Source organism: Leucoraja erinacea, chromosome 29 (genome assembly GCF_028641065.1).
Source record: "Leucoraja erinacea ecotype New England chromosome 29, Leri_hhj_1, whole genome shotgun sequence".
NCBI classification, from domain to species: Eukaryota; Metazoa; Chordata; class Chondrichthyes; order Rajiformes; family Rajidae; genus Leucoraja; species Leucoraja erinaceus.
The window spans coordinates 11,341,984-11,362,404 of NC_073405.1; the positions used below are offsets into that span (position 1 = coordinate 11,341,984).

Consider the following 20,421-nt stretch of genomic DNA (forward strand, 5'->3'; position numbering starts at 1 on the left):
TATTAGCGTGGTTTGTGTGTGACTTGTATTTCCATATTTTTCTGCAAAAAAACCTCAAGATTATAAGGTTAGATGGACTCCTGTTCTGCAAAATGTCTTGCAACCTTTTTTCATTCAGACCCGAAACGTCACCTGTCCATGTTCTCCAGCAATGATGTCTGATCCGATGAGTTACTCCAGCACTTTGTGCCCTTTTAGCAAGTTAAATGACTCACTAGAAAGTTTAAATTGGATTGAGATTTTAAATTTGCAACTGGGTGCAGTGGCCAAACTATAGGTGAAAGATTGGAAACTTTTTTAATTTGAGTTCCTGCATCTTTATTTTTCCCATTGCTGGATTGAAAATGATTTCATTTGCACTTGGCCTTGGGCACAGTCCCAGTTTGAAATAATGAGCTTCATGCATTCCCACTGATTGCAGACATTTGACAAAGGTCTTGAAATGTAAAGCTTTCAAAATGACTTTGCATATTAACATTCATTATCTGACTAATGCACACCCTTGTGCCATTAAAACTGGTAAATGTTTTATTCAGTTGTGGAGGACCAACTTCTCTTCTTTTTGTGATAAGCCCTTTTTTTGGCTGTTAAACCGAAACTGGTTTACTACACATTGAAATGCATTGACAATAATATACAACCAGAGAGCCATGTCTGTTACTTTCATATTTTCAGCAAGTCATTTAGAGTCAGTCATAGAGTGATACACTGGAAACAGGCCCTTCGGCCCAACTTGCCCACACTGGCCAACAATGCCCCACTTGCCTGCGCTTGGTCCATATCCCTCCAAACCTGTCCTATCCATGTACATGTCTAGCTGTTTCTTAAATGATGGGATAGTCCCAGCCTCAACTACCTCCTCTGGCAGTTTGTTCCATACACCCACCACCCTTTGGGTGGAAAAAACGACCCCTCAGATTCCTATTAAATCTTTTCCCTCTCACTTTGACCCTATGTCCTCTGGTCCTTGATTCCCCTACTCTGGGCAAGAAATTCTGTGCATCTACCTGATCTATTCATTATTTTGTACTTTAATAAGAAATTATGTGTATTCTCTTATTCCACCCCACATTGGTATCGGCGTATCCCCTATCAATGCTATCCTCTCATTTTGGGTGCATGTTTGTTGACCTAAAGTAATTAATTTGATCTTGCTGAGAGTGGTAAGGGATTAATACAATGTGCTGGGGGAACTTGGCAGGACAGGCAGCATCTGCCAGATGGTGGAACCGCGATCCGTGTCGGAGACCAGAAACCGCCCGGAAGGCCCAGCTCACCCGCCGGGGACTCTCCCGCCACTGAGGACAAGCAGACCCAAACCCTGCCTGGCTCACCTGCCTCTGATCGAGGACCTTCGCAATTAAAGGATGTTCTTTTAGGAAGTAGTTGAGGGGCAATTTATTTAGTCGGAGGGTGGTGAATTTGTGGAATTCCTTACTACGGAAGGCTGTGGAGGCCGTCAGTGGATATTTTAAAGCAGAGATAGATTGATTCTTGATTAGTACAGGTGTTGGAGGTTATGGGGAGAAGGCAGGAGAATGGTGTTAAGAGGGAGAGAAAGATCAGACATGATTGAACGGCAGAGTAGACTTGATGGGCAGAATGACCTAATTCTACTCTTATTCCTTATGACCCACGGGAACCCACCTGGACGACCGGCTACAGGAGAGAGTGCACAGCCTCGACAGCTGGAGGCCCTGCAGCAGCCTGCGGGTCAGCTGGTCCAGGTGCCGCTCCCAGAGGCCCAGCACGTGGACTGGACGCAGCCTGCAATGGAGCAGAACGCCTATTGCTATGCATGGCCTGGCCAACCCTGCAACGCCGCCAGGTCAACAGACCTTCATGGTCAGATCAAGATCCCTGCACTTGCAAAAACTGGGTCTTCAATGGTGCCAAACTGGCGAAGCTGTATACTGTGTTAGTGCACTGCTGCTGTACATTTGAACTGTATCTGAGATGCTTATGTATAGTGATACTTGTACTGTGCTGTAGACAAAAATGAATTTCACTGTGCCTCTGTACATGTGACAAATAATATACCATACCATCTGCGGAAGGAATGATGGGTGACATTTTGGATCAGAACCCTTTGAAACGTGATCTGCCCATTCCCTCCGCAGTTGTTACCTGACCTGTTGAGTTGCTCCAAGTTTCCGGCTTCTTGTGTCTCCAGGTAATTACGAAGGTTCAGAAGGGAAATGGTGGTTGTATATTTAGCATGGTTTTATAAAGGAATTGCAAGTGGGCGGGAATGGAAATTTATCCTAAAGTAGTACAAAAATAGCATTGGCCTTTTAGCCTGTGCTCTGATGCTGTAATTGGGATTCTGTTGTTATGGTAACAGCTAAGCTTTTGGTGATGAATGCCAAATTATACTTGCATCCCACCGGTGCTATTGATATTCTTGTGGTGCGGTAATTTGTGTGTATTTTGCAGATGTGAAATATTGCATTTGAGCATTTGATTGCCAAGACCAATTCTGATCTAAAATCGAATGTACAGGCACCATACTGAAGATTCATTGCTTTACCTTTGGAATGGGCCAGTCTTTGCCATTAGAGGTCTGTCACTTGGTTTTAGTTTAGAGATACAGCATGGAAATGGATCTTTCAGCCCACCTAGTACATGCCGACCATTTAGCACTTGTTCACACTTGGGACCACATCTGAGGAAGGATGTGCTGGCTCTGGAGAGGGTCCAGAGGAGGTTTACAAGAATGATCCCAGGAATTGGATTAAACTATGATGAATGTTTGTCAGCACTGGGCCTGTACTCGCTGGAGTTTTGAAGAAGGAGGGTGGACCTCATTTGAAACATCCAGAATAGCGAAAGGCTTGGATAGAGTGGATGTGGAGAGGATGTTTTCACTAGTGGGAGAGTCTAGAACTAGAGTTTAATTGCCTTAGAATTAAAGGACCTTCTTTTAGGAAGGAGATGAGGAGCAATTTCTTTAGTCAGAGGGTGGTGAATCTGTGGAATTATTTGCCACAAAAGGCTGTGGGATCTGTCGGTGGATATTTTGAAGGCAGAGATAGATAGATTCTTGATTCTTAATTAGTACAGGTGTCGGAGGTTATTGGGAGAAGGCAGGAGAAAGGGGTTAGGAGGGAGAGGTGGATCACCCATGATTGAATGGCAGAGTAGACTTGATGGGCTGATATTTGATGGGCCGAATGGCTTAATTCTACTCCTATTCCTTATGATGTGGGAGGAAACCGGAGCACCCGAAGGAGACCCATGTGTTCACAGGGAGAAAGTGCAAACTCCACACATGGCTCCTGAGGTCTGTATCGAACCTGGATCTCCAGTGCTGTGAGGCAGCAAGTCTACTACGAGTTGTGCCAATGTGCCACCCTAAATGTGTTGATTCAAAGAGTGGAGGAAAGGGACTAGATTAATTTTGCATGATAAGTGTGCACATTTTTCTTGGAAAATGCTCTGAATTGAGGATAGCTGGACATGATTTGTGTGGACAATCTTATTCTGGACGCCCAAGATTAGAATCAAACCTGGGTCTCCGCGGCTATGAGGCAGCAGCTCTACCAGCTACGCCAGTGTGATGCCTTTGTGTTGATGTGAACAGCTGATGCACAGTGACATTGTTCAAAAATGTTCTGCACCAATTATTTTGACGACCATTGAGATTTATCTCCACTCTGTATTTGGTTACAGTTTACCGTTGATAGTTTGCCATTAATCCAAATGTTGAGGTAGCAGCCCATTTAAACGTAGACCAGCATCATATTTTGCTTTCATTTTGTGTTCTGTCTCCTTTGGACACAACCAAAAGTAACTTCATAAAATGGTGTCCAACAAATAAAAAACAATGTTATGATTGCAAAAAAAAAAAAATTGTTCCAAATGTAGAAGTGGTAATAATGGTGGATTGACAATGTGCCTGCCTCTTTAAGGTCAAAACTATTAGCTACATCTGATCCTTAAACTGCGGCTGTGTAGCTGGTTGAGGCTCGCCAATGTGTGCTGTATTTTTTTTTAAACCTTGGTCATCAATTAAGTTATGTGATGTCTTGTTTTAGTCGACCAAAGTATGGATTCCTGACCCTGAAGATGTGTGGAAATCTGCTGAGTTACTGACGGACTACAAGGAAGAGGACTGCAAACTCCACCTTGGATTGGAAGATGGAACTGTAAGTTTAAACCGTGCATAATATTTAGTACCTTTGCGTTTTAAGGATGCAGAATAAATCTTGGAGATTAATGTTCAGGATTCCTGTTTTCCATTGATGTTTAAGCATTGAATGTACATTTGCATATGTAGGATATTTTAATTCCTGAATATCTTAAATATTTGACTTGGGTTTAAGGTGAGAGGGGCAGGATTTAATGGGGAACTGAGGGGCAACTTTTTCACAAGGAGTTTGGTGGTTGTATGGAAGGAGCTGCTGGAGAAGGTGGTTGAGGCCATGCAATAATATTTGAAAGACATTTGGACAGGTGCATGGAGTGAAAAGTTTAGAGGGATAGGCCAAACACCTCTTTAGAGGGATAGATGCGTATCTTGCACAGCATGGATGAGTTGGTCTGTTTCCATGTTGTATGACCTTCTGACACTAAAATAATTGCACAGTAATTTTTGAATGTTATAAAATCTGCCTTGTATTTGAAGAAATGTCTGAATCTGGTTCAATGCTATTTTCTGAGTAAATTGACTCTGGTTATTGCTGGTCAGATGTTCTGCCCCATTACCACTGTTTCTGAAGTGTTGTAGTCCAGTCAAAGCCTAGACATTGGAGGTAAGATGAGACTTGGCACATGGTGGATCATTTATCATGCATTTTGTATTCTAAATGCTTTGAAAATAAAGTGCCTTGACACTTTGGATGTTGTGTATGCAGGGGTGGGAAATGAAGAGGAACAGGGTGATGGGAGAGATGTATACGTGTGGGGGAGGGATAGGAGTTCACATTTCAAATACCATTCCAAGTAAAACTCACCTCATTTTTTTCCTCTTTCATAGTCCCCCCATGGTGCACTTTTTCTCCCAAGAACTCTGTTCCTTTCCCTTTCTCCTAACAGTCTTGGAGCACAGAAGCAGGTCCTTTGGCCCAGCCATCTGCTGACCAAGATGCCCCTTTCCAGACACAGCTTAAGGATAAGGGGGAAATCCTTTAAAACCGAGATGAGAAGAACTTTTTTCACACAGAGAGTGGTGAATCTCTGGAACTCTCTGCCACAGAGGGTAGTTGAGGCCAGTTCATTGGCTATATTTAAGAGGGAGTTAGATGGTGGCCCTTGTGCTAAGAGTGGCTGGGAAACTCCTGTTAGGGTAGTTTGAGGCCAGTTCATTGGCTATATTTAAGAGGGAGTTAGATGTGGCCCTTGTGGCTAATGGGATCAGAGGGTATGGAGAGAAGTTAGATTGAATGGCACTCCTGAATGGCCTACTGCACCTAATTTCTATGTTTCTATCTAAGCCAGTCCCATTGCCTGTGTTTAGCAACTATTCATCTAAACCTTTCCTATCCCCGTGTCAGTCCACATGCATTTTAAATGCTGTAATAGTCCCCACCCCAACTACCTCCTCTGAGCAGAACAGTGATGCAGTGGTAGAGTTGCTGCTTCACAGCGTTAGACACCCCAGGTTGGTTCCTGACTATGGGTGCTGCTGTATGGAGTTTGTGTATTCTCCCTGTGACCGCATGGGTTTTCTCTGAGTTGCTGCGGTTTCCTCCCGCTTTCCAAAGACATGCAGGTTTCTGGAAACATAGAAACATAGAAAAATAGGTGCAGGAGTAGGCCATTTGGTCCTTCAAGCCAGCACCGCCATTCAATATGATCGTGGCGGATCATCTAAAATCAGTACCCTGTTCCTGCTTTTCCCCATATCCTTTAATTCCTTTAGCCCTAAGAGCTAAATCTAACTCTCTTAAACATCCGGTGAATTGGCCTCCCCTGCTTTCTGTGGCTGAGAATTCCACAGATTCACAATTCTCTGGATGAAGAAGCTTTTCCTCATCTAAATGGCCTACCACTTATTCTTAAACTGTGTCTCTACGGTTATTGGCTTCTGTAAAATATTGTCTCTTGTGTCTAGGATAGCATTAGTGTATAGGTGATCATGTCGGCACAGACTTGGTGGGTCGATGGGCCTGTTTCAACACTATCACTAAGCTAAACAGCTCATAGAATATGCCTACCACTCTGAGTGACAAGGTTGTCCCTTGGGTTCCTATTAAATCTCCCCAACCTCTCCCTACTGAGTCCCCCATTTTGCTTTTGCCCCTCTCCCATCCATATACCACCCTCTAGCTTTATTTCACGTTTCCTATCTTTATCTGACACCCTTTTTTAATCTTGGCCTACATTACTATCTCCACCCATTGGCCAATCACCCTCCCCCCCCCCCCCCCCCCCCCCCCCCCCCCCCCCCCCCCCACCCCCCCCCCCCCCCCCCCCTGTATCCACCTATCTCTTGTCAGACTTCACCCCACCCCCACCCCTCCCCTCCAACTTTCTCTCGCCCACCATCCGTCTGAAGAAGGGTCCCAACCTGAAACGTTGCCTTGTCCATTGCCTCCATAGTTACTGCCTGACTTGCTGAGTTTTGTTAGTTAGGATTGTAGGGTGTGATTGCAAACTGTATTATGCATGAACTAATGTGCGGCAGCCAAATGTTGCAACCCAGTGTTGGCTTGCTTTAAGATTGTATTTAGTAAACATTTCCAGTTTCCATTATAGCATGAGTTTCCACTATTTGTATGGCAACTGAAGTAGAATCTATTGGCAACATGGGTACATGCCATTGTAGATGAAGGAAGTGGTTTATTTTTAGGTTCGACTCCAGAACATAATTAAACTCAGTTGTGACTTCCTGAACTCTGTGCTTTCTGAATATTGGAGGCACGAAAGATCTTGGATAGAGCAGTTAGATTTGTGACTTCCCTGTTTAAAAAGGACAAAAGATAAATGATGCACCAACTCAGTGTTAGCTTGGAGACATAAAGTGTGGCACACTACCCCTTAGTGGAGGGTTTTTGAATTTGTTACTGCACTTTGATAGAATGGAAAATGTTCAGCAGAGAGCATTGTTTTGTGTTTGCTAGATAGTGCTATAGTTATGATAAAACTCAAAATAAATAGATTCTGTTTGATGTACAGTTGAATAATGACCTAATTAAATGGTTAAACCCTAGACTGAGTATTCTCCCCTTCCTCCACCTGGCCTTGCGTTTCCTTAAAACACTTTATTTTCTTCTGAAATCAGTCCCAAAGAATAATTGTTCAGAGTAGACTTGCAAACTTTGAAGGATCATTATTTACAGATGTTTTTGTTTGCAAATTATGCACCTCACTTGCAACAGAACCATCGTACGATTGGTCCTGAGCTACGAACTCCTTGGCGATCCTTGGACAATCTTTGATCCGACTTTACTGGACTTGCACTTCCCTTATCACATATCTGTACACTGTGAACGGCTCGGTTGTAATCATGTATTGTCTTTCCGTTGACTGGTTGGCATGCAACAAAATCTTTTCATTGTACCTCGGTACGCGTGGCAATAAACTAAACTCAAACTGCATGTTCTTAAGGAATAATCCAACAGGAAAAAAAAAACCTGGGCCTTTTTTATCTTGATCATCAAAGCTGGTGCTTATAATTTTTAACTGGCAATAAAGTGGTCACTTGCAATGTGAATGTCCAACCTTAGCAGTGGCTAAAATGAGCAATACTCTGAGCAGAGGTTGGGATGTGGGAGGGGGGCAGAGGAAACTCGCGTGGTCATGGGGAGAATTTGCAAACTTCATACACTGGCAGCACCTGAGGTCAGGGTTGAACCTGGATCTCTGGCATTGTGAGGCTGCGGCTCTTTCAGCTGTGCCGCTGTGATTTCCTTTTGTACAAGGGGGAACTTGCTGCAACCTCATGGGATAGTTGTGGGTTAAACTGAGATCTGGGTTGTAAGGGTGAGAATGTAATGTAAATATTGGTATGGAGTGCTGTGAAATGTGTACATTGAATGATCATGGGACAGAACTAATGGGAATGTTATCATCTCAACTAAGCTGAAGATTGTTATTTTGCTGGAAAAGCAGTCTATTATATGTTCAGCTATTTCTTTTTGCCTCCTTTGTTTTGCTTTAAAAAAATAAAAAAATTAAAAAAATTAAAAAAACCCTTCTAATAATGTAAAGGAATAACTGGGGTTTCTTCTGTCCAATATTTCTCTCTCAACCAACAATTGCAGATGGGTCATTCACAAAGTGGACAAATTGGCACACTTTGTGTGCTACAACCAAAAACCTTGCACTGGGCTGTAAAGCAATTTGTGTGTTCTGAGGTTCTGGCATCTGCTGACAATTATAGACTTTTTCTTTGGCTGGCGGTTGTGAATATTATAAATTCCCTTGGATAAGTTGCAATTGGCAGTCTTGTGGAACATCAGTTGTTGCAAAGTCTTATATCATGGAGCCACAGATCCCAGAACTGGAATCCGTCCAAAGAAGAGTCCTGTCCCGAAATGTCACCTGTCCATTCCTTCCACAGATGCTGCCCAACCCACTGAGTTACTCCAGCACTTTTTCTATACCAGCAGTGTTTTTCCGGATGGGTTGCAGGAAAGGGATGTGCAGATGATGCAAGTTCATGCTGGAGACTATTTTGTGTTTTGTTTCAGGAAATGGAGTATCCAATTAACCAAAACACTCGTGAGTTGCCGTATCTACGAAACCCGGACATCTTAATGGGTGAGAATGACTTGACCACACTCAGTTATCTGCATGAACCTGCTGTGCTGCACAATTTGAAAGTGAGATTTGTGGAGTCTAACAGCATCTATACGTACTGTGGTAAGTAAATGAAAGGGCATTTGCTTTTCTAGCATGTACTATCAGTATAGTAGAATTCCTATTACTGAGAGAATAGACCTAGGGTGGCTGGAATCTTTGTTCTTAGTCGTACAGTATGGAAACTGGTCCATCAGCCCAACATGCCCACACTGACCAACATGTCCTGTCTATACTAGTCCCACCCGCCTGCATCTGGCCATGTCCCTCTAAACCTGACCTATCAATTTAACTGTATAATTGCTGCTTAAACATTGCAACAGTCCCTCCCTCAATTACATGCTCCGGCAGCTTGTCCCATACGCCCAACACCCTTTGCATGAAAAAGTTACCCCTCGGATTCCTGTAAAATTTTTCCCTCTTCACCTTAAACCAGAGAGCCTTCTGGTTCTCTATTTCCCCCACTCTGGGCAAGAGAGACTTGTGAGTCCCCTGTTCTATTTCTGTTCTCTTTGTGGATGGGTGTGTGATTAAGTCCCGGCTGATTCTGTGCTGATGACTTGGATATGATCTTGGCTTGGGTGTCTTTATTTTTGAACTGGTAACATTTCCTTGATAGTCGATTTAAAAACTCATTAGACTTTCTAATGAAAAGTTTCTTAATAATATACATTATAAAATGAACCCATTGCATTTGCATAAACTTTGCATTTAGATTTGCATAAAACGAGTTGGTTCTGACCATCTACCCTATCTATACTTCTCATAATTTTGTATACCTATCAAATGGATCATTTTTGGAATATCAGAAGTTAACCCCGAATTAAACGTGTTTCAAAAGAACTTACTTAATTATGGGCTAATAATGGGGAAAAAAGCTTATACTCATTAATGGGAAAAATGCTCCAATACCAACAATAAAAATGTGGATTTCAAACATGTTCGAAACACTACACTTGGAAGAGACGAGACTCCTCCTAGCAGGCAAAGCAGACCACTTCCAAAAGACGTGGTCTGCATTTATGGAACTATTACAAGCATAAGGTGCAATAGTAATTTAAAATATAAATGGTACCAGGATCTAGTAACGGGGGGTATAAAATAAATTAAAAAACTAAAAAAAACACGGTTGGTATATCCTTTTTTGCGAGTTTTGTGTTACAATAGAACGATTGTTTTTCCTTTTGTTTTCTTTCTAGGGTATTGTTTCCTTTCTTTACTTCCTTCTCTAACTCCTTTTCTAAGGGGCTTTCTGTTCCCAACACTTTCCTGCACCTTCACGATTCTTGCTCACTTTCCTTACTACTTTTATTTCTATCTTTTTTAAAGCTCGAAAAACGAAGTGGTACAACAAATGTAATGAGATCTATCTGATGTGTATTATTATAATTTACTGTACTTCTAATAAAAATAAAATTAAACCAATTTTTTTTTCAACTGGTAACATTTCCTTGATAGTCGATTTAAAAACTCATTAGACTTTCTAATGAAAAGTTTCTTAATAATATACATTATAAAATGAACCCATCGCATTTGCGTAAACTTTGCATTTAGATTTGCATAAAACTAGTTGGTTCTGACCATCTACCCTATCTATACTTCTCATAATTTTGTATACCTATCAAGTCTCCCCTCACCTCTGTTTCAGAGAAAACAATCCATCCAATCTCTTCTTGTAGCTTAAACCCTCTAATCCAGCGGTTCCCAACCTTTTTTTGGCCATGCCCCACCTAATCCCCTCTAAAATCCTGATGCCCCCCTCCCATGTGGTGATATATAATTATCATTTAAAAAGTGAACTCTTTGAATCGCATTTCTAAATCCAATTCAATAAATAAGGTTCTCCCATGACCTCGCGCGCTTCGTGCGACGTGCATGAAGAGCGATGGCGCGGTGATTATGTAATAACTACACAATAAAGACCTTTTTTACCCAAAAAAAATTATTTACTCAAAATAACATCTGAAACATAAACTACATATGTTTACCTGATGGAAATTCAAAAAAAATAAAAATCGAAAATTGGGACCCAGACCTCCTCAGTCGTGCTCAATTGTCCCCCTTAAAAATCAAATTGCCCTCCTGTGGGGCGTACGCCCCACGTTGGGAACCACTGCTCTAATCTAACCTCTGCGCCCTTTCCAAGGCCTCCACATCTTTCCTATAATGGGGCGACCAGAACTGCACACAGTACCAAATGTCATCTAACTAGATAAATATGCTGGAGAAACTCAGTGGGTGCTGCAGCATCTATGGAGCGAAGGAAATGGGCAACGTTTCGGGCCAAAACCCTTCTTCGTCTAACTAAAGTCCTATAGAGCTGCACCATGATTTTCTGGCTCTTGTATTCAATTCAACAGGGAAGCATACCATATGCCACCTTTATCACCCCATCTATTTGTGCTGCCACCGAACTTGGACTCCAACATCCCTCTGCAATGCTGTTAAGGGTCTTGCCATTAACGATACCTCCTCCTTGCTTTCAACCTCCCAAAGTGCAACCACCCATTTTTGCAGCTGGACTATAATCCCACTGTACCTTCTGACAGCAGTTCTCACTGTCTGAACGTTCTCATAGCTAACCTAATCTCCAGTTCATCTACATTTATATCTGTAACTTATATATGTCACAAACAGCAGAGGTCCCAGCACAGCTTCCTGCGGAACTCCACTGGTCACAGACCCCCAGCCAGACTATCCACCTTCCTTCACAATCCTGTCCTTGAATAAACCGGTTGTGAATCCATACGACCAAGTCAGCATGAATCCCGACGTCTTGATCTTTGTGTTAATGTTAGACAAGACATTGCAGTGAAAAATCACAGGGTTTCTTTGCAAGTTATTGGCACTTGGTATCGATCAAGCTGGGATTGCTCTTCGAGCGAAAGTTGAGAAAAACTTTAACTAGTTTTGTGAAAGTAAATGTGAAACTAACATTACTGATGAAAACTGAGACCTGTTTGGGTAAATGGCAAAAGTAACAATGGGGAACTAAGCAATTGTTTTAGTATCAGTTAAGATTTGGAATGGACTGACTGAGTGATAGAAGCTAATTCAATAGGAACTTTCAAAAGGAAACTGAATATGTATCTAAAAATTTGCAGAGCTCTGGGAACCAACAATGCTGGACTCATTGGGCAGTCCTTCAAGGAGCTGGGTATGAGTGTAATTTGAATGGTAAATTGTCCAATTCAATTAAAATTATGAATGCATTCACTGCCAGGGGTATTGCATCAAATGTGCTCTTTTGTCAGTACATAAGTACAGTACATTTGAACCTTTTGGAAACATTTGCAATAGTAAGTGCCCTGATGTTTTGTAAAGGAACCATTATACTTTTTGGCGGATAAATTGGCAAGTGGAGGGGAAAAGTAACATGTCTGTTCTAACATGTCGTGCCAGTAGAGAGCATGCATCTGTAGTGTTGTCCAACTAGGGACTCGGGGACTAGAGATACAGCGTGGAAAAAGGCCCTTTTGCCTTGTGCAGAGTCCACACCGCCCAACAATGCACTACTTCTATCCTACACACTAGGGGCAATTTCAAGAAGTCAATTGACCTACAAATGTGCACATCTTTGCAATGTGGGACCATCTGGAGAAAACCAACAGTCACGGGGAGAACGTACAAATTCCCTCCAACCAACACCTGTAGTCAGGATTGAACCCAGGTCTCTGGCGCTGCAAGGTAGCAACTCTAACACTGCGCCACCCCAGGGATTGTAAACAGCAGGAATTGTAGGAGCATTGATTTACAGAGACCTTGGGTGCAAGGCCATAGCTCCCTGAAAGAGGTAGTGCAGGTGGATAGGATAGCAAAGAAAGCATTTGGTATCTCTCAGTGTTTTGCCTTCATAGGTTGAGGCATTGAGTACAAAAGAGTTGGGACTTTGCATCTTCACAAAACCCTGATTAGACTGCACCTGGAGTGTTGTGTATAATTCTGGTCACCACATTGTAAGAAGGATAGGGAGAGTGCAGAGGAGATTTACCAGGAGTTTAAGAGGGAACTGCAGATGCTGGAGAATCGAAGGTTACACAAAAAAGCTGGAGAAACTCAGCGGGTGCAGCAGCATCTATGGAGCGAAGGAAATAGGCAACGTTTCGGGCCGAAACCCTTCTTCAGACTGATCGGGGGCGGGCCCGCCCCCGATCAGTCTGAAGAAGGGTTTCGGCCCGAAACATTGCCTATTTCCTTCGCTCCATAGATGCTGCTGCACCGGAGATTTACCAGGATATTACCTGGGATAGAGAATTGTAGTTACGTAGACAGACTGGATAAACTGGACGCAACAGAGAAAACGTGCTGTTAATTGGCAACCAGCGATTAATGCTTCGGCGAACCTCTTCGGAAACTTTCCTCAATTACACTACTTATTCTAAATGTTCTCTTTAAAGGTATTGTTCTCGTGGCCATCAATCCATATGAGCAGCTCCCTCTTTATGGCGATGATGTAATTTACGCTTACAGTGGGCAGGATGTGAGCGACATGGATCCCCATATTTATACAGTGGCCGGGGAAGCGTACAGGCAGATGGCAAGGTTGGTGCAGCGGGAGGCTCTGACGCGGAGCCCTGGGTCGACGGGGGGTGGGGGAGGCAGATCTATCGTTAAAATGTAAAGCGTCTTAGTTGAATAGTGATGCGATAGTGCGAGTTGGCATGGCAACCTCTTCCAAGGTGCAGACAATGATGTAGCTGATAAAACGTAGCCCCCGTGGTCCCAGTGTCCTGATGGCGTTGAGAGGAGAAAAATAGATCAGCCGTGATTGAATGGTGAAGTAGACATGATGGGCCGAATGTCCTAATTCTGCACCTATATCTGTTGATGTTATGACTTTTGGTGCTATTTGGTTGAATTGTCTTAGGTTGCACTAAGGACTTCTGGCTTCTTTGTACTAATATTAGGGTTATTAATGAATTATAGTTTATTATATGTAATCCATGTGTAATAGCTCAATTTGCCCATGCCAACCAAGATGTCTCGCCTACACTAGTCCCACCTGCCCACATTTGGCACATGTGCCTCTAAACCTTCCCTGTCCATGTACGGGTCCAAATGTCATAAATGTGGCTGTAGTATCTGCCTTAACGTCCTCCTCTGGCAGCTCGTTCTTTATACCCACCCCAATCAGTGTAGAACAAGTTATTCCTTGGGCTCCTATTAAATCTTTCCCCTCTCGCCTTTAAACATATCCTCATTTTTGATTCTCCTACCCTGGGTAAAGGACTGATGGGTTGAATGCACACAATTTCTCTAAAGCTTTTGTACACCTTCATAAGGTTGCCCCTCAGCCTCCTGAACTTAAAGGAATAAAGTCCTAGTCTGCCCGACCTCTTTGCTGTAGCTCAGCCCCTCTAGTCTTGGCAATGTCCTCATGAATCTTCTCTGCTCTCTTTCTAGCTTAATGTTCAGGGAATTGAATCTTCCTGACCGTTCAACCACTTCTGTTTGTAGTTACACTTGTTTTAAAGAGAGATTTTGCCCTACCTGACAGGCCCAGTAATAAATCAATGAGCTGAATTCTGTTCAGTAACTAGTATGTTACAGAGTGGAACGAGGAATGAATGATCTAATTTCAACAGGCATGACGAGAACCAATCGGTTATAATAAGTGGTGAATCTGGAGCGGGAAAGACCATGTCTGCCAAGTGCATGATGCGTTATTTTGCAACCATTGGTGGATCTGCGAGTGAAACTAATGTGGAGGAAAAATTTCTTGCATCCAATCCCATCATGGAGGTATGTTTTTAAAAAAAAAAGGACTAGATGCTGGAAAAATAAAAGGTAGTCAAAATGCTGGAGAAACTCAGCGGGGGAGGCAGCGTCCATGGAGAGAAGGAATTGGTGACGTTTTGGGACGAGACCCTTCTTCAGACTGATGTCGGGGTGGGGGAGGGAATGTGCCTGACCAAATCTTGTGGTCTTGGATGGAGATGTTCCCAAACAAAGCTACGATGCACCTGATAAAATACTTTCTCCGGCAAGAGTTGCAGGGGACATGCCGAAGTTCCTAAGCCTTCGAAGGAAATAGAGGCAACCAGCTGGTCTCACTGACTGTGGGTGAACAAGTGAGTCTGCTCCTCTTGATCCAGCCACCCAATGTTTGAAAGGGGGGAGAAATAGGAAGAGAAGATGAATGGGAAGTGACTTGGTAGAAGCTGGCAAATCCATCGTGCCAATTACCAACAAGGTGGTTTAATGGATGATGGGTCCTTCATTGGGTGTTTGTAACGTGGGGAGCACTGGTTATGATACAGTAAATGGAGGAGAGTTGTGAGCGGGTGGAAGGGTTGACGAAACACAATACTGGAGTAACTCAGTGGGCCAGGCATCATCTGTGGTGGGAATGGACAGGTGATATATCGGGTCAGGACCCTACTTCAGAGTGATTGGAGAAGGGGTGGGGGGGGAAGCTGAAAAAGAGAAGTTTGGGGACAAAGCATGACAAGTGATGGATCATAAGTGATAGGAGCAGAATTAGGCCATTTGGCCCATCAGGTGAAGAGATGGTGAAAGGTGCAGGTGGGTTTGATTGGCAGATGGGTGGAGTAGGGTAAGTGATGAATAGTGAATGATTCTGACCTATAGCACACGGTACAGCACAGGAATGGGCCCTTCGGCCCGCAATGTTTGTGCCGAACATACTGCCAAGTTAAACGGATCTCATTTTCCTGTACATGGCCCATATGCCTCTGTCCCCTGCACTTCCATGTGCCTATCTAAAAGCTGTTCCAAACGCTGTAATTGTAACTGCCTCCACCACAACCCCTGGCAATAGTTTAGAAATGAAACTTGTCCCATGCATCTCCTTTAAACGCTGCCCCTCACCTTATTGTTGAATAATTCCACCCTGGGGGCAAATAGTTTTGACTGTCTTCCCTATCTATGCCTTCATAAAGAAAGCACTCCAGTGAGCTACGTTCAGTGTAATGAGAGCACGTTGAAATGTTCACTGGCGCACACCGCATTGATCCATACCACAATTTGCGCCTCTTGAACTCGGGTAGTCTGTTCATGCCTTCCCTTTCTTAAAAGGCTTGTCAAAATTGCCCCGACCACGGATGAACACGGAGGGGAGGCTGGCTGGACTATGGTGCCATCCTCACCTTGGTGCCATTTATGTTATGTTGTGTCGTGGACTTTCTGTGTTTGTGCTTTTTAAAAAAAATTCAATTTCTATTTTATTTTTAATATGTTTTATTATTAGTAATTTTTTTTTTATGATACTGCCTGTAAGGGAAATTCATTTCGTTGTCTCAAATTGAGACTATAACAATAAATTTGAATACAATACAATGCAATACAAAATTGTCTGGAAAATATCTTTGAAAAAAAAATTAAGCCAATTAGATCTGTCTTTTAGTAGCCTTGATCTGTTTTTTGAAACTAAAGCTTTTAAATTTCTAAGACTTGAGGCTTAAAGTTCAAGGAATTCATTTTTCAGAATGAATTACCCATTTAAACTGTTGCCAACTTTTCACATTTGGTATCAAAGAGTTGGCTCTCGGTCTGATCTTCCCTTTAATGTTTTCACTCTGCATGGAGCACATTTCTAATCGCAAAATGTAAAACTTTGGCTTTATTATATTTATTTATTTTTCTCTCCCCAGGCAATTGGAAATGCCAAAACTACAAGAAATGACAACAGTAGTCGTTTTGGGAAATACATAGAGATTGATTTCAATGGTCGGTACCACATAATGGGAGCCAACATGAGGACATACCTGCTCGAGAAATCAAGAGTTGTGTTCCAGGTAAGGGATTTATTCCACACCATCCGTTTCAAATGAGGCTAATGACTCGCTGACCTTGCTTTTGATCTTGCTACGAATTGAAAATGTGCTGGTGACTTCATATTCCTTGAAGGATGCCGAAGAACTGGTGGAGCTGCTGCCTTGCAGCACCAGAGACCCAGGTTTGATTCTGAACTCGGGTGCTGTCTGTGTGGAGTTTACGCGTTCTCCATGTGCCCGCTCGGGTTTCCTCCAACATTCCAAAGACGTGCAGATTTGTGCTGAGGTATTGGCCTCTGTGAATTGCCCCAAGTGTGTAGGGAGTGGATGAGAACGTGGGATAGCACAGAACTGATGTGAAGGGGTAACTAATGGTCAGCGTGAGCCGAAGGGTCGGTTTCCATGCTATATATCTTTGTGTGAATCAAAAACCCAATGGTAAATTTATGGATATTAAAACTGGTTTGCAGATTAAAAGCTGTATTTGTTAATAGAATAGAATAGTTTCTTTATTGTCATTGTAACATGAGCCATGTACAACGAAATTTAAAAATGTCAGCCAGTCAGTGCACCATTCAAACATTTCTAAAGCTAACGATACATACAAGGTAAAATATTAAAAGATAAACAACTAAATAAATATCACGAAAATAGCACGCATACACACCCAACCCTCCATCCTTCTGTTGATTTCACAGTGTGCCACAGTCCCTTAGTATGTAATTCTCCCCTTAATGTTCGTTGGCGGCTACATTCTGAGTGCTGTTTATAGGGTGGGGTAAAAACTCATTTTAGTCTCTTAGTCGTTCAGTCCTTGTAGATCTGTACCGTCTGCCCCCCAACTTATCCAAGGCAACCGTTGCCCCAGGGAGTTGTCCGGGTTTGGGAAATGTCCTTTATCTGATACTCTGGGATTTTTGTCCTCTGCAGCTCGGGAACTGTGTAAGTCCTCCAAAAATACGGAGAGGGCAGCCGACAATCCTCTGGGCATTGTCAATGGCCCTCTGGAGCGCTTTCCTCTGAGCTGCTGTGCAGCTGGTGTACCACACGCATACACAGTATGTTAGTATGCTCTCAATGGAGCACCGATAAAAGGACAGCAGCAGTCTCTGAGTGATGTTGTTCTTCCTGAGCACCCTCAGGAAGTGCAGTCTCTGCTGGACCTTTTTCAGCAGCGCAGTGGTGTTCACGCTCCACGTCAGGTCCTCCTCATTTACATTTACATGGAGTTCTTGAACAAAAGTTTGCTTAATTATAATTTTAAACATTAATGATCAGTTATCTTTGTGCATTAATCAATTTTGTTCATGATTGCAGTGTGAACCTTGTGACATGAGAAAATGCTAATCTGAGCCTAGACCTTTCATTTGCAGTAGAGTTATCGTCGTGTTGAAAGATTTGCTCTTTTCCAAATCTGCTAAAGCCGGCTCTTTGGCAAGGTTTTCAAAAACGTCTCTGCCAGAGCTTTGTCCATGTAATTCTCTAATTAATGCATCGTCATAGTTGTAACAAATCTGATTTTGTCTGTTTTGGGGTAGTGATCAGATCATCATAGTCTCTTTAGTCATTCAGTTCTGAAACAGACCCTTCACCCCCAACTTATCCAAGTTGACCAAGATGCCCCATCTCAGCTTGTCCTAGTTTGGCCCATATCTCACTAGATCTGTCATATCCATATATACCTGGCTGCAATATTTCCTCTGGCAGCTCGTTCAATATGCTCAATCCTCTGGAAGAATGTTGCCCTCTGCTACCTGTTAAATCTTTATCTGCTTGGCTTAAACCTTAACCCTCTAGTTCTTGATTTCCTCCTTCAGTTTCTCCTATACCTGGGGGGAAAAAAGACTCCATGAATTTGCCCTATCTATTCCCTCGTGATTTTATGCACCTCTATAGGATCATCCCTTAGCCTCTTGCACTCTAAGAAATAGTCCTAGCCTGTCCAACCCCTTCTTGTACCTCAGTCCCTCGAGTCCTGGCAACATCTTCGTAAATCTTCCTTGCACCATTTCCAGCTTAATGGCGTTTGACATTTTTGCGTAGTATTCATCTTGCCTTGTGCTTAAACATTTTTGTCAATTGTCCAAAACTTTTTTTGGCTTCTGATTTATCAACCAACTGTGTAGAATTAATAATTTCCCAGTTTTTTTTTTTTTTTTTTTTTGGAGTAGCTTTTATTAGACTTCTGCAGTCTCTCAATGTAGTTAATTGTTTCTCTCTATCATGCTGGGAAATATCTGCTACTGGAACTCCATGAATTTAATCCTAAAGTTTATGTTTGTTTACATTGACTTGTAAGGATGTAATTTTACTTTTTCAGAATGGAAACAGGCCCTCTGGCCTAACTTGTCCACACAGACCAATATGCCATATCCAAGCTAGTTCTATGTTTGGCCCATATCCCTCTAAACTTTGTATATCCATGGAGTCGTACTGCATGGAAATAGGCTCTTCAACCCATCTAGTCCATGCCAACCAAGATGCTCCATATAAACATTCCCATTTGGCCCATATCCCCCTAAGCCTTTCCTATCCACATACCTGTCCAAGTGTTTAAATGTTATTATGCCTGCATGAGGTACTACCTCTGGCAGCTCATTCCATATATCCACCACCCTCTGAGTGAAAAATGTGACCCCTCTGATAGGATTAAATCTTTCCCCTCTCACCTTAACCATATGAACTTTTGGTTTTCATTCTCTTACACTGGGTAAAAGACTGTTCATTCACCGTATCAATTCCCCTCTTGATCTTGTACATCTCTATCAGTTCACCCCTCAGCCTCCTGTGCCCCAAGCAACAATCACTGGAGTCCTGACAATTATCATGCAAATCTTCCCTGCACTCTTTCCAGGTCAATGTTTTGTATTTATTGCCTTTATTTAACAAATCCAAATATCCCTATTGCCTCACCAACTCGATTATCTTCAAACTCTTGTACACAAGCATCTAAAATCAGTCTGCTCCTGTGCCCCTCTCCACTCACCAACAGTTGTTGTAATTTCTCTCCACTCACCACGCGTTGCTTTAATTTCTTGCCTCCATTAGAAATATAGGAAAATAGGTGCAGAGTAGGCTATTCAGCCCTTTGAGCCAGCACCACCATTCAGTATGATTATGGCTGATCATCCAGAATCAGTACCCCGATCCTGCCTTCTCCCCATATACTTTGCTTCCGTTTGCCCCAAGAGCTATATCGAACTCTCTCTTGAAAACATCCAGTGAATTGGCCTCCACTACCTTCTGTGGCAGAGAATTCCACAGATTCACAACTCTCTGGGTGAAAAGGTTTTCCCTCATCTCCATCCTAAATGGCCTACCCCTTATTCTTAAACTGATCCCTGGTTCTGTACTCTCCAAACATCGGGAACATTTTTCCTACATCTAACCTGTCCAATCCCTTATGAATTTTTTAGGTTTCTATAAGATTCCTGTACTTGGCCCAGGGTTCATAAGTGATGGGGGCCAATTTAAGCCATTCGGCCCATCAACGCTACTCGCCATTCAATCATGGCTGATCTCCCTCTCGCTCTTAACCCCATTCTCATGCCTTCTCCCCATAACCCCTGACACCTGGACTAATCAAGTTATGGGCACTCTCAGTGTGCTTAATGAGCCTTGAACCTTCACTGCTCCAAGAGTAACAGGATTCAATGATGTTTTAATTTTTCATTTCTCAGGCAGCAGAGGAGAGGAATTATCACATTTTCTACCAACTCTGTGCTTCATCTCACCGGACTGAGTTTTCTGAATTGGATCTTGGTTAGTATTGATGGCGCACAAGCAAGCGTGTAAATTGATTTTGGGTGTCTGCTATATTGATTGTAATTCTGCCGTTTCCCAGTGTGAAGAAGGGACCTGACCCAAAATATTGTCTGTCCATTTGCTCCACAGATACTGCCTGGCCCGCTGAGTTCCTCCAGCACTTTGTGTTTTACTT

The 20,421-nt window shown here is 42.8% G+C and overlaps 1 protein-coding gene across 1 annotated transcript; it reads left to right on the forward strand.

Moving 5' to 3' along the window:
• Positions 1-1,628: 1,628 nt before the first annotated feature.
• On the forward strand, positions 1,629-17,154 carry LOC129710932 (unconventional myosin-Vb-like). Its single transcript, XM_055658239.1, has 6 exons — positions 1,629-1,889; positions 4,038-4,148; positions 8,637-8,808; positions 13,143-13,287; positions 14,331-14,487; positions 16,359-17,154. Exons 1-6 carry the CDS (start codon positions 1,629-1,631, stop codon positions 16,536-16,538), a joined length of 1,026 nt encoding a protein of 341 aa, XP_055514214.1. The 3' UTR covers positions 16,539-17,154.
• Positions 17,155-20,421: the final 3,267 nt, after the last annotated feature.